The 14027-nt window shown below is 42.5% G+C and overlaps 1 protein-coding gene across 5 annotated transcripts in view; it reads right to left on the reverse strand.

Moving 5' to 3' along the window:
- Positions 1-4842: 4842 nt before the first annotated feature.
- Positions 4843-14027, reverse strand: part of SPATS2L (spermatogenesis associated serine rich 2 like) — a 167185-nt gene continuing 158000 nt past the window's right edge. For all 5 annotated transcript variants that reach the window (XM_047084683.1, XM_047084682.1, XM_047084681.1 and 2 more), the window contains 3 exons: positions 11410-11512; positions 8330-8550; positions 4843-5745 (listed from right to left, as the gene is read on the reverse strand). In XM_047084683.1, coding sequence (XP_046940639.1) covers positions 5350-5745; positions 8330-8550; positions 11410-11512 — 720 coding nt within the window. In that variant the 3' untranslated portion in view covers positions 4843-5349. The remainder of the gene's footprint in view (positions 5746-8329; positions 8551-11409; positions 11513-14027) is intronic.

Below are 14027 nucleotides of genomic sequence, written 5' to 3' on the forward strand. Positions count from 1 at the left end.
GTTTATAGAGGAGGAAACTGAAGCACCAAGAGGTTTGGTAAGCCACCTAGCGGCTAGTAGGAGGCTAAGGCAGGATTCCCATGAATGCTATCTCCCTGGAGTACAGGCTCTCAAGCACTATGGTGGGCCTCCTATGGAAGCTTGCTGCTCCATTTCTGAAGATGAGTGGGACAGGACTTCTGCATGCTGTTTAGTCTTCTGTATGCTGCATAGCTATTATTTATCAAATCCTCGGCTAGTGCTTTCTAAGATTATGCCAGTTATCAACTCTTTTGCCTCTTGGTTCTGTAGGGGTGGCCTGCCCTTGGGCCCTACAGTTCTAAATCCACTCCTTATTGCCTTGCTTGTGATCCAGGAGCTGGACCCTATAAGCAGTTCTCTTTAGCCATTTCGCTTTGTCACTGGAGGGACACCACAGGAGTGAGGAAGGGGCTTTTTTTTCGCTCATTGAGCATCCCTGTGTTCTTGCTCCTGTGGTGCTTAGTTGGGGTATGGGACCCCCAGAAGCCCTCACCCTCAGTTTTGGCAGTAGCTTCCAGTCCAGCCTACCCCCGCTGGCTCCCCAGATAATTCAACAGTATCCCTGCTGGTACCCCAGCCAGGTTCTTAGTGAGTTCAGTGGCACCCCTGCAGGGGGACCCCTGGCAGAGTGGCCAGCACCTCCTCTGGAGCTCCTCTCTGGCTCTCCAGTGTCCCATAGGTGGCTTCTTGCTGCCAGCATCTCAGTGAACTTCTTGACCCTCAGTGGACCACAGGTACCCCCTCCTCTAGAGGATCAGAATCTCAGCCTATGGGGCCAGGGTGAGTAGGGGTGGGTGGCTCTCCCAAACTTGTTTTTTCCTTGGACAGTCTGCCTCAACTCCAGTGGTAACTGTCCCTGTGTCTGCTATTCCTGTACTCTTTAGTAGCTAATCCCTCGTTACTAATTATTTCTTCTCTCATTCATAAACACCTACACACACACAAACACACATAAAAAAGAACATATATATAAAGTTTCCCCATATAAATTTATAAAGCTTTCCCATTGTAATTACTTGGTGGTTACCTGACCCATACAAAGTGCCAGGAATTATTCCAGGTGGTTTGCAAAGATTAACTCGTTCAGTCTTTACAAAAAACCTCCAAGGTATGTATGGTTATCAGCCCATGGAGAAACTGAGGCAATGAGATGTTCAGAAACACGCCCAAGTTTACACAGCTGGGAAGTGGTGAGGCCTGGATGTGAGTCAAGCTAGTCTGCCACAAGGGTCAAAACTTTAGTAGCTCTATTCTCTTCCCATCTTCTTTAGAATTGACTTATTGGATTATTTTGTATTTAGACTCCACAATGTTCTAGGCATATTGGAGTTGACCACTCTTTCCTATCTGTTCTCTTGTATTTATTGAGTTCCTACTGTGTGTTAGGCATTGGCAGAGGGGTAATAACATTATTGGCCAGGTTGTTACACGGTGATACTAATTTATAGAAAGTGTATGTTCTCACAAGAGACTAGGAACTGATAAATCTAATTCAAACTTAAGCACCTGAAGTTAAAAATAGGTATTTTCTGTTTTTGATGGGAGGCACCTTTTACATTCATTTTCTGTAGAAATTCTTTGGTCGTTGTTGCACTTACAGCTCTGAAATAATTATTTCTATGTGTGAGAAATCTACATATTTTCTCAAGCAAAGAAACAAATTTGCTTAGAACCTATTTATTCCCTAAAAACTGTGTATGGCAATGTCACCTGTGAGATTTGAACTTACTGGTAGCACCAAAAGCTGTGAGAAGAAGCAGAGTTCACAAGCAAGGGGTCCTGTGAAAATCAATCACCAAAAATAATTTATAAGAACCTGCATGATGAAAGCAACCTTGTGTGCTTCTTGGACAGCACGACTGGGTCCAGACCAGAGTGCCCTTTGCCTAGGGGGCTGCTGTAATGGGATTAAACACTGGTTTGGGCTGATTTCCTCCAAGGACCAGGGAGTTCTTTGAAACTAAGAATAGTCAGAAAACTTCCTTAGGATTTATAAAGCCTTGTTAGAAAAAGCAAAAGGATGAAAAAAAGTTCCTTCTAATAGCTTGCAATGAATAGTATTAAAATCGTGCTTCAAATTCTGAGGTAACAAGAATCCCTGGCACTTAGCAACTCTTCATATTTTTTCTCACCAAATTAGAGCAGTTAGGATGGCTCAGTACTTTCAGGGAGCAGCATATTAGCCAGATGAATGATTTGGATGGTGATGATGAGTTTGCTGAAGAAATGTGGGAGCAGGTAACTGGTTATTTCTCTTTTGTTTCACTTTTTTGGTGCCTGGGATAACTCTGGAGTCCTAGCCCACCTGTGCCTGCATTTAGGTATGGCCTATGGATGCTCTCCTTAGCGTGTCTGTAGAGAAGTGAAAATCTTACCATCTCTAGACACCAGAGGGCACTCTAAACAGGCAGGGCAGGATACAAGGTAGAAAGGGAGAGAGGGAAAACTCTCAGGCAATTGAATTTAGGTTTTGAATTTAGGCACCCCTACCTCTAGTCTTTAATCAGTTCTCCCAACTCCACTGACCCTTCCCCTACCCCAGTTGCCCTAGGAAAAGAACTGATCAGGTCCTAGATTCCCTCTTCTCATGATTAAATTGAAATTGAGGCTCAAATCTAGGCTTTCAGAATCACAAGTTCCAAATCTCTTACTTTGGCAAAAATCTGCAGGTCACTTTTGGTCTGGCAACTTTTCCCATTAACCTCATTTGATGTTGCTTCCCTAGGAATATTTAATTAGAATCTCTTTTTCTGATGCCAGCAGAATTGAACTACTTGTGAACTGAGCTTTAATTTGGATATGTTGTGTTTCTAGTTTCTTCCCTCAAACTGTCATAATGTCTTTTATTGAGGATGAATTTTGTATGACTTCTGTTGAACTTTCTAAGTGTTGCTGCATTCAGCACCCCTAGGATAGGCTCAACAGGACAGAGCTGGAGTCTGCAGAGATTCTCAAATGGAATGGAAATTTGGAATGTAATGGGAACCCAACAGGGAGGTTTGAATTTCACAGATGGGGTCTTGGTACAATGTAGGTGAGTTTTGAAGTTATTCAATCTTCATGGGTATTAAAATGTTTTAACCTCTACTAAAGAAATGTTTAAGAGTGAAGAATCTATTTTTCTGGCTATTGTGCATTAAGCAGAGACAGGAGAGTGCTTCTGCCTGTGGATTTTTTTTTAAAGGAGTTTAAAACATTTTAAAAGAATGGCAGAATGTGACAGGATCACAATGGTTCCACCTGAGCAGACATAATATAGTATTTAAATGGCCTGACAGTGACACTACAATATTGAAATTACCATTTCAAACATACAAATTAGTAAATGCTCACATGCCCAGGGTCTCATAAGAAAGGCAAAATCTAGGAAAAGAACCATAATTAGGTCTGAACACTTTTTAGCATTCTGTTTTATTTCTTTTCTGTGAGCTGGGAGCATTTGCAATGTGCTTACGAATGTGTTTGAGCTGTCTTAACCCTGAGAGCAGTCAGTCAAGGCTGAGAGTGGTAGGGGCCAAGGCTCACAAAGGCAGGTACACTCCTGACCTGGAAAATGTAGTGTTTTCCTGCTGCAAGAATTATTTGACTCATCTTTAAAGCGGTCACATATTAAACTGACATTTTTTCAGTGGCAGGCCAAATCTTGCTACACAAAATTTGTGCAAAGTCCTTCTGTCTTGTAAAATATAAATTCAGGGCCTCAGATGGAGTAAACAGGGATTGCAGTCCTGAACATTTATCTTTCTTATTTGAACGAACACCTCTTCCTTCCTTCCTTCCTGGAATGTGACTTAACATTTAAAATTCCTATTAAATCTCTAGGTACATCCAGAGACTTCAGAAAGCTCTCTGCGGAGAAGGCAAACATCCTCCTGTACTTGGTTGCGTGGCTCAGGGCCGCTGCTCAGGGCCGCTCTGTGGAGGGGAGCCACTGAACCTGGGCCGCCAGAAAAAATGTTAACGCTGAGCTCAAAATAAGCATTTGCACTTGAAAGAAGCCAACCAATCTGTAGGACACAAAGAAGTTGGACGGAAGAAGTGCCCTTATTGAAGTGCCCTGCAAAGATAGTGGACGTGGGGTTCTGTGGGGCTTGGGCCCTCCAGTGTCCATTCTCTCTTCCTGAGGAAACAGTAGCCCTTCCCACACAGCCCCTGTGTTTCTGCGGGGCTGGACTCCCATTAGTCTATGCTAATAAGTATATCTTATTTGCTGCCCTCTCCCCCAGTCTGGTGATTGGTGTAGTGACAAGCCTACCTGCAATCTGGGCCAATGATTTTTAAGACCCTTGCAGGGACTTCTGATAAGGATACTTGCTCCCCATGCATGCTATCTGCAGAGCATCTCTTTTCTTCTAGACAGTGTAGGGCATGGACTTGAATCTTAGAAGTAAGGCAACTATTTGCCACCACTCTGAACACACTGTCAGCCTATGGAGGAAGGAGAGCGGAGGTAATCAAGAGAAATGAGCTGGAGCCCTGATCAAATTGGACCCAAGGCATACTTTGTTGCTGGACTTTTCAGTCACTGAACCAATAAATTGTCTTTATTGTTTAAGCTAGGCTGAGCTGAGGTTTATGTCACTTGCAACCAAGGTTTCCAAACTACCACATTGTGTGTAAGATGACTGGGGTGCATATCCACTTATATGCGGGCAATATACTGGCAGGGGCCATTGTGAGGCATTATTTTTTTTTCTGAAAAAAGACTTGTCCGAAGAGAAAGAGTATTGTGGAGAGATCTGTGCCACAACCTCTAAAGTTTTCCTGAAAGTACTACATTTAATAATAAAGTAGGCATCAATAAAAAAAAAGCAAGCCAGGTGTCAAATGCAGCATATTTTAATTTGTTTCAAATAAAGCAATATATGTATATATATATTTTTTTCAGAAAAACACCAGATGTTAAATTCTACAAAAGCGCATGTGTCTTCAGCAGATCATGTTTGTCTGATCAGTAAGGATTTTTTTTTTCCAACATTAACTCTCTAAAGACAATCAATGGACTGACATCACTGCTACAACACAGGTTGCTACTGAGCCTCTGATCTTTAGCCACATCTTGATTTTCCTAACAAATGAGTAAATACTGCCTGGCTAAAATGCTGCAATGTCTTGGTGAGAAAAAGCATCAACAGATCAAGCAAAGCCATGAAATGTTATGAAAGCAAGCTAGAGCTGATTATTAGAATTAGTAAAAATGATTAAGAGAGGATGACACAACCATATAGGGTTTGTATATTCTGATTGACTCTCTTTTGGCAGCGAATTGGGTCAGCACCTCGGGCAGGGAACCAAAACTGAGTGAAAACTGCTTTTTTCTCTCCTAGCTCAGGCCACCAACGTTACAGCTGGGACTGAGAGGACCGCGGCATCTGTGGAAACTTCTATTCTTGTAGGGCAGAGATTGCACTGTGAAACCCTAGTGACATTACCCCGGAAAGGCCTGGCCTCCGAGTTGTCTACAGCGTGCTGCCTTCGCCGGGGCTTTTCTGAATGGGCCGGGGCCTCAGGGGTCTTTGTTCCCAAGGGGGCTTCTTGGTTTTTGGCGCCACCTTTGTTTTTGGGACGGAAGCCATTGTGCGGCTGTCTTCTGTGTTCATGGCGGTTGTTGCCCTTCATCATCAAATCAGCTTCATTACCACTGCCCTGGGGCTTGGCAGACCCATTTAGCCGGTTGTTATGGTACTGTGGATTAAATCTTCGTCTTTGGCTAGAAGATCCATTCTACCAAAAGAAGAAAAGAGATAGGTATTAGGTGCCAACAAACCGCAGATACCATCAGGGAAACCAAATTTCTAAGCCACAGGTAAGCTTTTTTTTACATCCTAGAAGACAATGACAAGATGAAAATGAGGTCAAGCTGATAAAAGCTTAAAAGAACAGTGGACAGTCTTGCAAGTGGAACTCCAATTACTGATGTTGGAAGAGAGGTTTCAGAGTATAAGACAGACAAATCAAGAACCAGGATAAAGAAATCCCATAAAATATGCTTAAAATATAATGTAATGAATGTAACACAGAGGCAGGATAATGATGATTCTCTACCGTGAAAATTTCTTGGACCTTCTAAATAGACTAGAAATATGAATTCTCATTACAATGTATGAGGAAAAATGTAAAATTCTGTTTAAAATTCGGTTTGTAATTTTTCTTGTCTAAAGCAGTTTTTCTATTTTATCATCTTGAAACAAATATCATAGTTTAGAAATATTATCTTGGGTAAGTATAAGGATGAGGTGTATCTGGTAGATCCTGGCAGGATATAGAAGTAACATGTATTTTCATGGAGGTAATTAGTTCTTCTAAACCTTATATAGTTCTTAGCCAACGAGTTTCGAAACATCATACTGGAAAATTGGCAGCCTTCAACAAATCAGCAACCAAGAATATAAATGGACGAGTAGAAAGGAAGCAATGGTTAGCTTGTTGGTCTCTGTACAAGGGAAAGATTTCTGAACTCTATGAGGTCAGTTACAGCCAACATTTATTGAGGGCTTAAAGTGTTCCAGGCATCAAGCAAGGTACCATCTCATTTATCATCACACTGACCCTTTAAGACAGTTGCTATTATTTGCTTCATTTTATGGATGAGGATAATGAATTTGAAGGACTTGCCCAAGGTCTACAGTTAGAAAGTGGTGGAGCTATTCCCATTTCACATACTGTCTCCTGACAAGATTCATAAATAGGTTGTTCCATGAATACGGGCCTTGGTTGAAAATCAAATCTCTACTATTAAAATGTGTAATTTTATGACTTACAAATTTATAAAGTTCTACATTTGTGCTTTGTGATGGGATGGTATAGGTTTATGGCAGATCCACCCCTAATAATTCAAGGCCCAGGCCAAGAGCACAAAGGCAAGCCCATGTACCATATGAGTGAATATTGTCTCTTCCTCCCTCTGACTCCTTCCAACATTGTGAGTGGGCCTTGCACACACAAATGTGGACACTTCAGCCTGCACACTTAAGATTTGTCCTCACACCCATGAACAATCATCCTTTGGACCTAGGAGTGTGCATACTGGTAGTATGGTCTGCCCTCAAGGTGATATATCCAGGGAAGTGGTCCAACAAAATCCTGAGAGCAGGCTTGGTGCCATTTGGGAATAGAATTCCAGGATCTTGAGTACTTGGGAGAATACAGATTCTGAGTAGTGACATCTCTTTGGTCTTGCTCCATAGGGATGGCCGTGGCTGGGAGAAAGCACAGGGCCTGGTACAAGGGCCTTTCTTCCCTGGGTCTACAGGGCTCTGGCTTGTGTATATGTTTCCATTTAAATGAGCCTTTGCCTGAAATGCTTTGCTGAAAATGATAACAGTGAGCTGAAAAAGTATCTATGCGGCTAGCATTTAACCTGGCTGCTTTTGTTTTTAAAGAAGTGAAAGGGAAGCCCAGACTAAATTTTAGACTTAATTTTAGTATGGGGTTTAATAATGACCAAAGAACAAAAGCTGTGAACAAACGCCATGAAAATGTGAAATATGAAATGCTCCTTGTCAAAGTGCTGTTTTAGAGTTGGTGAAGATACCTGGGGCCAGAGAAATGTCTGTCAGTGTAATTAATGAGAATTCTAAAAGACCTAGACCACAAAATCCAACAGGGCACTTGTTAGAAAACCAGCATTTGGGAATGCTTTTAAAAAGTCTCTTTATTTGAGCTCTCTTTCTTAGAATTCATGAAAGGTGTCTTTATAGCATGCCCAACGTCTGTTATCATCAAATTCCATTTCCTGTTCATTCTCCTATGATAAGAGGGAAATCACTTCTCAAGCATATAGTGGAGGAGCAAAGGAATGAAGGAAGACTGACCTTTGGACACTTACATTTTTAGGTGTTACGGCAGATGAGAATTAATAATGTCATTTTGAAATGTATTCTCTTTACCAAAAGCCCAAGAGAGAGAAATTTGAGCTAACTTTGGCCTCTTACTGATAAACTACACATCAATGGGAATTAAAGAATCTTCAAAACCAAATGTCAGATTCCCTCCCTCCAGTAGCGTCAGTGGCCAGGTACAGTCTTGTTCCCACGTCTGTGTGAGTCCCCTCTGCACACGGGCCAGTGACCAGGGCTTGGGGGTGGTGGCCCCAAAGGCACAGGAAGAGCTGGCTCATTCAGGTGGACTCTCCTAATGCCACAGTGTACTAAGGACACTTCCTCCACCTAGGAAAGTGCCTGTGAAATGTGGCTGGATAGACCAGGGGAGTTCTTCGAGGCCAGTGGCTGATGGAGGCCTCCGAGGTCAGGCAGGTGGTTTCTGCCCGGCACCTTGCACCAGGGTCTGCCTCCCCAGAGCGGCTTACCTGCTTATTAGTTGGCACGGCCTGGTGAGAGCTGTCGGCAGCACTGGGAAGATTGCTCGCCATTTTTGGGTTTGCTGCTTTACCCTCTGAGGCCTTGTTGTGATTGGATGATTTTCGGGTAAAGTTGCTCTGTTTTCCAGAGGTTGCTGCATGGGCGTTCAGCAGCGGCAGCAGGGAGCTGCAGGGAGTTCTTGAGGAATAGTTGTTCTTTGGGTGTGTAACTGCAACAAGAAAGCGCGTGGTATTATGGGCTATGCCATGAACACTCCTGCCTTAGTAACCGGTTAAAAGATGGGAGAAAGTGGCAGAAGCTTCGTAAAAACATTCCTTTTTTTTTTTTTTTTTAAAGCTGTTATTTGAAAGGGCACTTTTGTGTTTGTGAGGCCAGTGAAGCTCTTCAGTGTGAATCATTGAACTGTCATTACAGCATAATCATCCAAGTTGGGAAACATTTGTAGGAAATAAGACATATCTGAGCAACGTTAATATTATTCCTTAGGTTAAGCACCACAAAAGGAAGAGAGACAATGAAATCTTGGAAGTATCCTCTCATGTCTGTCCACAAGTGTATTTTGCCTCTTGACTGCCCCATTACCAAACCCATTCTTTGCCCTCCTTGTCAGACCTCTAGACCAGTGGGTGCTGCAGGGACGCAGAAAAACCAGGAGGCATGTGGACACCTGGCTCATCAGAGCCATGATGTCCTGTTGGGTGTCAGGAATTTTGTCAGCCTGGGTCATGCATATTTTGCGACAACAGGGCCAGACCTACCAGCCCCAAACATGACCTAAAGCATCTTGCATATTCCATGAGAGCCACATTATCTGGCCTTTTCTCAACCCCATTTGCTACAGCTCCACTGCAAATCTGCACCAGTTCCAATGCTAAAGTCAATGCAGACTAATCAGACAGATTCCCAGCAGGCTCAGGCAGGTCTGCTCAATGTTTATTATCACCATTCCCGCTGGTTTTGAAAGAGGTGGTTTTTGATGGGATGATTTCTATGTGATTATGCTGAATCAGGGCTGGAGGGAATCACTCAAGGATAAAGTTATGACCTCCCTCTCACAGTTCACCAGAATTTGAATGCCATGCTGGACAGTAAGACCTTTGAATCTTAAAATTGTCACCAATTTTTAAAAGTAATTTTCTCTGCTACCCTTGTTGGATCAGATTTAATCCTAGGGTTCTTCCAGAGGATTAGCAGTGACTAGTAGGGATCATAGAACATTAGAAATGGAAAGGACAGGGATGCATCATTTATCCCCCAAATAAGGGATAAACAGTCCCCTTATTTATAGGTAAGGTGTGACAGCACGTTGGGGGCTGTCCGAACATGACCAGGGGGTTTCAGTGGCTCTTGTGCTCACTAGATCAGTTTCACGGGGGTCATTCTTTCCTACAGCTCAGGGACAACTATATCTGGTTCATTAGCTGTGGGTTTCCAATATGCTGTCAACAAAGCTGATCTGGAAAGAGCCTTTTGAAGACTATTGTCTGCAACAGGGGAGGCTGACTTTCATGTGGACCCTTGGAATTTGGTAAGGGATGGCTCCTCCCACTAGATGGCACTGGATGTGCTCTGGAGGAAAGCAGGCAAGCTGAGCTGCCCACCCCTCTTCAGTCACTTGGCATCAGGGTCTTGCTCATCACCAGGCTGAAATGGAAAGTAGCTTGGGCAGTTAAATTGCCAACTGTGGAGCAGACTGTCTGCGTTTTTAGAGATGGGGCAAAAGCTGGGGGTAGAGAATGATAAATGGGTAGATTTTTATATATGGGAGAGAACACGTATTAAAAAAAGGAAAATAATTTAAAGGAAATGCAATAAGGGGGCACTTGGCTGGCTCAGTTGGTACAGCATATGACTCTTGATCTTGGGGTTGTGAGTTTGAGCCCCATGTTGGGTGTAGAGATTACTTAAAAATAAAATCTTAAAAAATAAAAAAAGAAATGCAGTCAGAAAATCAAATAACTGCCAAAGATATGTGAACAAGGATGCTTACAGCAGTGTTACTTTAATGGTGAAAATTTGGGAGCAACCTAAATGTCCACAATCAGGGGACTGTTCACATCAATTATATTTATATAAATTATGAGTTAAATATATTGACATGGAAAAGTCTCAGCCATATGTTATAAAATGGTAAAAGCATCTCATATTACTATATATTATGTAGTATAGTATAAATTGTAACATGTAGTATAATTATAGATGTAATATATAACTTACACAAATTAAACATGCACATAAAAAGTGCAAAAGCTACATAGAAGTAATGTCAAGTTCTCTTTAACATAGTTCTCTAATTTTAGATCAAGCTTTAGATCAAGAAAAAAAGCACTTTCGACTCTGAAAAAAAAATGCAGCCAAATCTCAAATTTTCAGCTGACTCTGAGGTTGTGGGTATTCCATGTCCCTCACTAGTCCTTCTTTCCCCCTTGTGCCTGTCCTTAAAGCCATTTCACTGTTCATTCCCACCTCCCCTGGTGGGTGGGCTGGAGTAGGAGAAAAAAAAAGATCAGCCAATTTTGTTGCACATTAACTGCTCTAATTAAGGCTTAATAGCGAACAAGACTAAAGCTAATGGCTGAAGCGAAGTCTTTCATTATCTTCAGACTTCACTCAGCACAGAGAGCCGACCAGGGGAGAGGCTCCCAGCACTGCTGAGCAGAGCACATATGACAGCTGGGCCCTTTACGACAAGAGCCGATTGTTCCCAGACTTGTTAGGGAGACTGGCTCTCAGTGTAACAGGTCTCTGTGGAACCAGACTATTTGAAATCAGAGAGGCAGTTTATCTGGCAGTGCTTAAGAAAAGTTTGCAAAAGATATAGACTAGTTGACCTGTTCTGTTCTGCTTAATAAATCCTGGGGATTTACTGATGGGCAGTGGCATTTGAAGACTCAACGTTCAAATCTTGACATTTCTAGTGACTTGTGTCATGACCTTAGATCATTAAATCTCTTTAGACCTTGCTTTAACCCCGCTGGGGGACCGCACACCTGACATTTCCAATATCAACTCCAAATAGCACCAAGCTTACTCACACAGAATTATTTAGCAAGTATGCAAAACTCACTTTCTCCGCAGAGCATGATTTGGGCCTTTAGCTGTTCAATGTCACAGGAGAATCGGGCAGCCTTCCCGAGCTCTTCATCATATTTACGCTCGCTGACAAAGTGCTGGAGGAAAGAGAAGTAAAACAGGAGCCCCACAGTTACAGAAATGACTGAGGCACACTGCAGATTCATTCACTCTGCTCTTCAGCTACCACTGATGGTGTTAACCAGGAAGGCAGTCATGCCGGTCTGTCACCGTGTGGCTCCATTAAATCAGGCTTGGTTTGACCGGTCTGGAGCATCATCACCTTCTTGTTCTGGGAATAGGTGAGGATCCTGTCTTTCCCCTGCCTAGACTTGGAGAAAACCGTGATCAGGCAAAATGTGTGTCTGGACTCATGTATTTAACCTTTAGCACCCCTTGCGCTCCTTCTGGCATGTTTTGTCCTGTTACAAATTTTGGGGCTGCATTCTGTCAGTCTTCCTAAGTTGGCCAATGGCTTGCTCAGGTATTATCCCTGGAGAGAAGACACGTCATCCTTCCCTGTTGTGATAGGGAGCCAGGAACCAGGAAGCGCAAAAAGCCTTTAGTAACTAGAAAACATTATCTTGAATGGTAGAATTTCAAGATTTCAATGTCTTCAATGGTAGAATTTCCCACTTCCTTTAACAGGAAGTGGGAAAGAGATTATTTTTCAATTCATTTAAAATTTAGATCTGTGTGTAGATGTCAGAGTGAGAAATACAGAAATAACTATGACTCAGTCCCTCCTGAATTTGCCAGGGAGTTTACCACATGGCAAGGGAAACAGATACCACTAACATAATATAAGGTAGAATGTGGAAGGTGCTTTAAGAATATAAAAGAGGAAGAATTATTTCCTACAGAGGGGAACAGAGAAAGAGTTATGTAAGGGGGAGCATTTGTGCTGGAACATTAAAAAAAATTACCGATCACTTACCAGACATGGGCCAAATTCTTAACAGATAATCTCATTTTCATCTGATCACATTATTACAAAGTCAGTACTATTATTATCTCTATTTTATATAAGGGGAATCAAGGTTCTAGGAATCTAAGAGAAAAGTAGTTTACCCAAGGTCACACGAGCTGGACTGTTTGACTCCAAAGCCTGTGCCATTATCCATTTTATGATGAGTGGGATTTTGGTAGGCAGAAATGAAACTTGGAAAATAAGTAAATTTCAATAGACTAGGAAACTGGCAACTTCATATTCTTCACCTGATGTTCTAACAAGGGATGAGAGCTCGAAGTTGGAATATATATACTGGAGTCCAGTTGTGGATTTTATTCTGTTGGGAAGGGTGGACCAAACTGGGGGAGACGAGATCTGCTCTGGGGTGTAACTCTGGTCTTAGGGTGGATGACCAGGCTGGAGGGAGACAGCAGAGGGAGAGAGACTAGTTAGGAAGAAGTTGCAATTGACTGGTTGCAAGCAACAACGACCAGAAGAGCAGATGAGGAAGGAAAGGCCACTAGGACTTCACAGGACCCTCGGAGGAAGTCCTTATCCTCACAGGGCTCCCCTTCATGCTTCACCAGGGCAGAAGGGACTCAAAAGTCACTTGCCACTTTCCACCATGCCCGACCAGGTTTTGCCTGGATAAGCAGACAATCCTATGTAAAACCTAGTAGCAGCTGAGTCCTCAAGGTACTCGAGACTCTCGAAGGTGGTTAGAAGCCAAGTGCATGTATACATGTGTGTATGTTTAGTATACTGGGGAAAGAGAAGAGGAGAAGGGAAAATGTATAAATTGTAATTTCCTGGTTTGTTATAGATACTTGTTTTCGCCTTTCTGGTAACCATTTTTTTCTGGTTACCATACCCCAGTGCAGTTTCAGATATCCGCAGTGTTGGCAGGTCTGTCAATCAAGGCATCCCTTGGCCAAATGGTGTATGTGATCCAAGTGGAGGCCAATCAGAATCTCTTTCTTTGGGATGCGAATCGGGTGGGGTGGCACAAAGGGTGATGACATCTGAAGGTCACGCACTCTAATGGGGCCCTGAAGAGTGTCTGGTAATTACTGCTGCCTGTATTACCCAGGTGGCTGCCTGGGTTTCTGCCTAAGTGTAGCCTGGAGTCTTCAGATCACACTTTGGTGAGCTGCACTCATATTCTTTCAAATTCCACTTGTTCTTGAGGTTAGCCAGGGTCAGCTTCTATTGCTTGCAACTGTAGAAATCCAATAAATACATATTTGTGGTGGTATTCTCAATAAAAGGGCAAGTGAGCTAGAAAAGGATACAGAAAAGAAGTCTCTGTATATTGTGTGTGATTTAGAATCCTTACTGTTACACTCAGTTCATACTCACTGTGTACTCACACGTGTGTTTATATACATACACCTAAATTACATATGGTGAAAATAATACCCCCCATTCCAGCTATAATTCATGGTTGAATAGATTTTATTTGGGTCAGTCTCCACTGCCTAAGAAAATAGCTCGTACTTCTCTGTAATAATATATCCCTTCAAACCATAGCATAGTTAAATACAGTGATTAAGTTGGTTCTTCGCCCTTCTGAATGCTCTAGTTCAACACTGTGAAAGAGAGCTGGGTATATGATGTTAGGTCCACAGAGAGCAGCACTCTATGGATGCAAAACAAACATA

This window comes from Lynx rufus, unplaced genomic scaffold, assembly GCF_022079265.1.
Source record: "Lynx rufus isolate CCGP_SWC_20201006 ecotype Redwood Valley unplaced genomic scaffold, mLynRuf1.p SCAF_2, whole genome shotgun sequence".
In the NCBI taxonomy this organism is placed as follows: domain Eukaryota; kingdom Metazoa; phylum Chordata; class Mammalia; order Carnivora; family Felidae; genus Lynx; species Lynx rufus.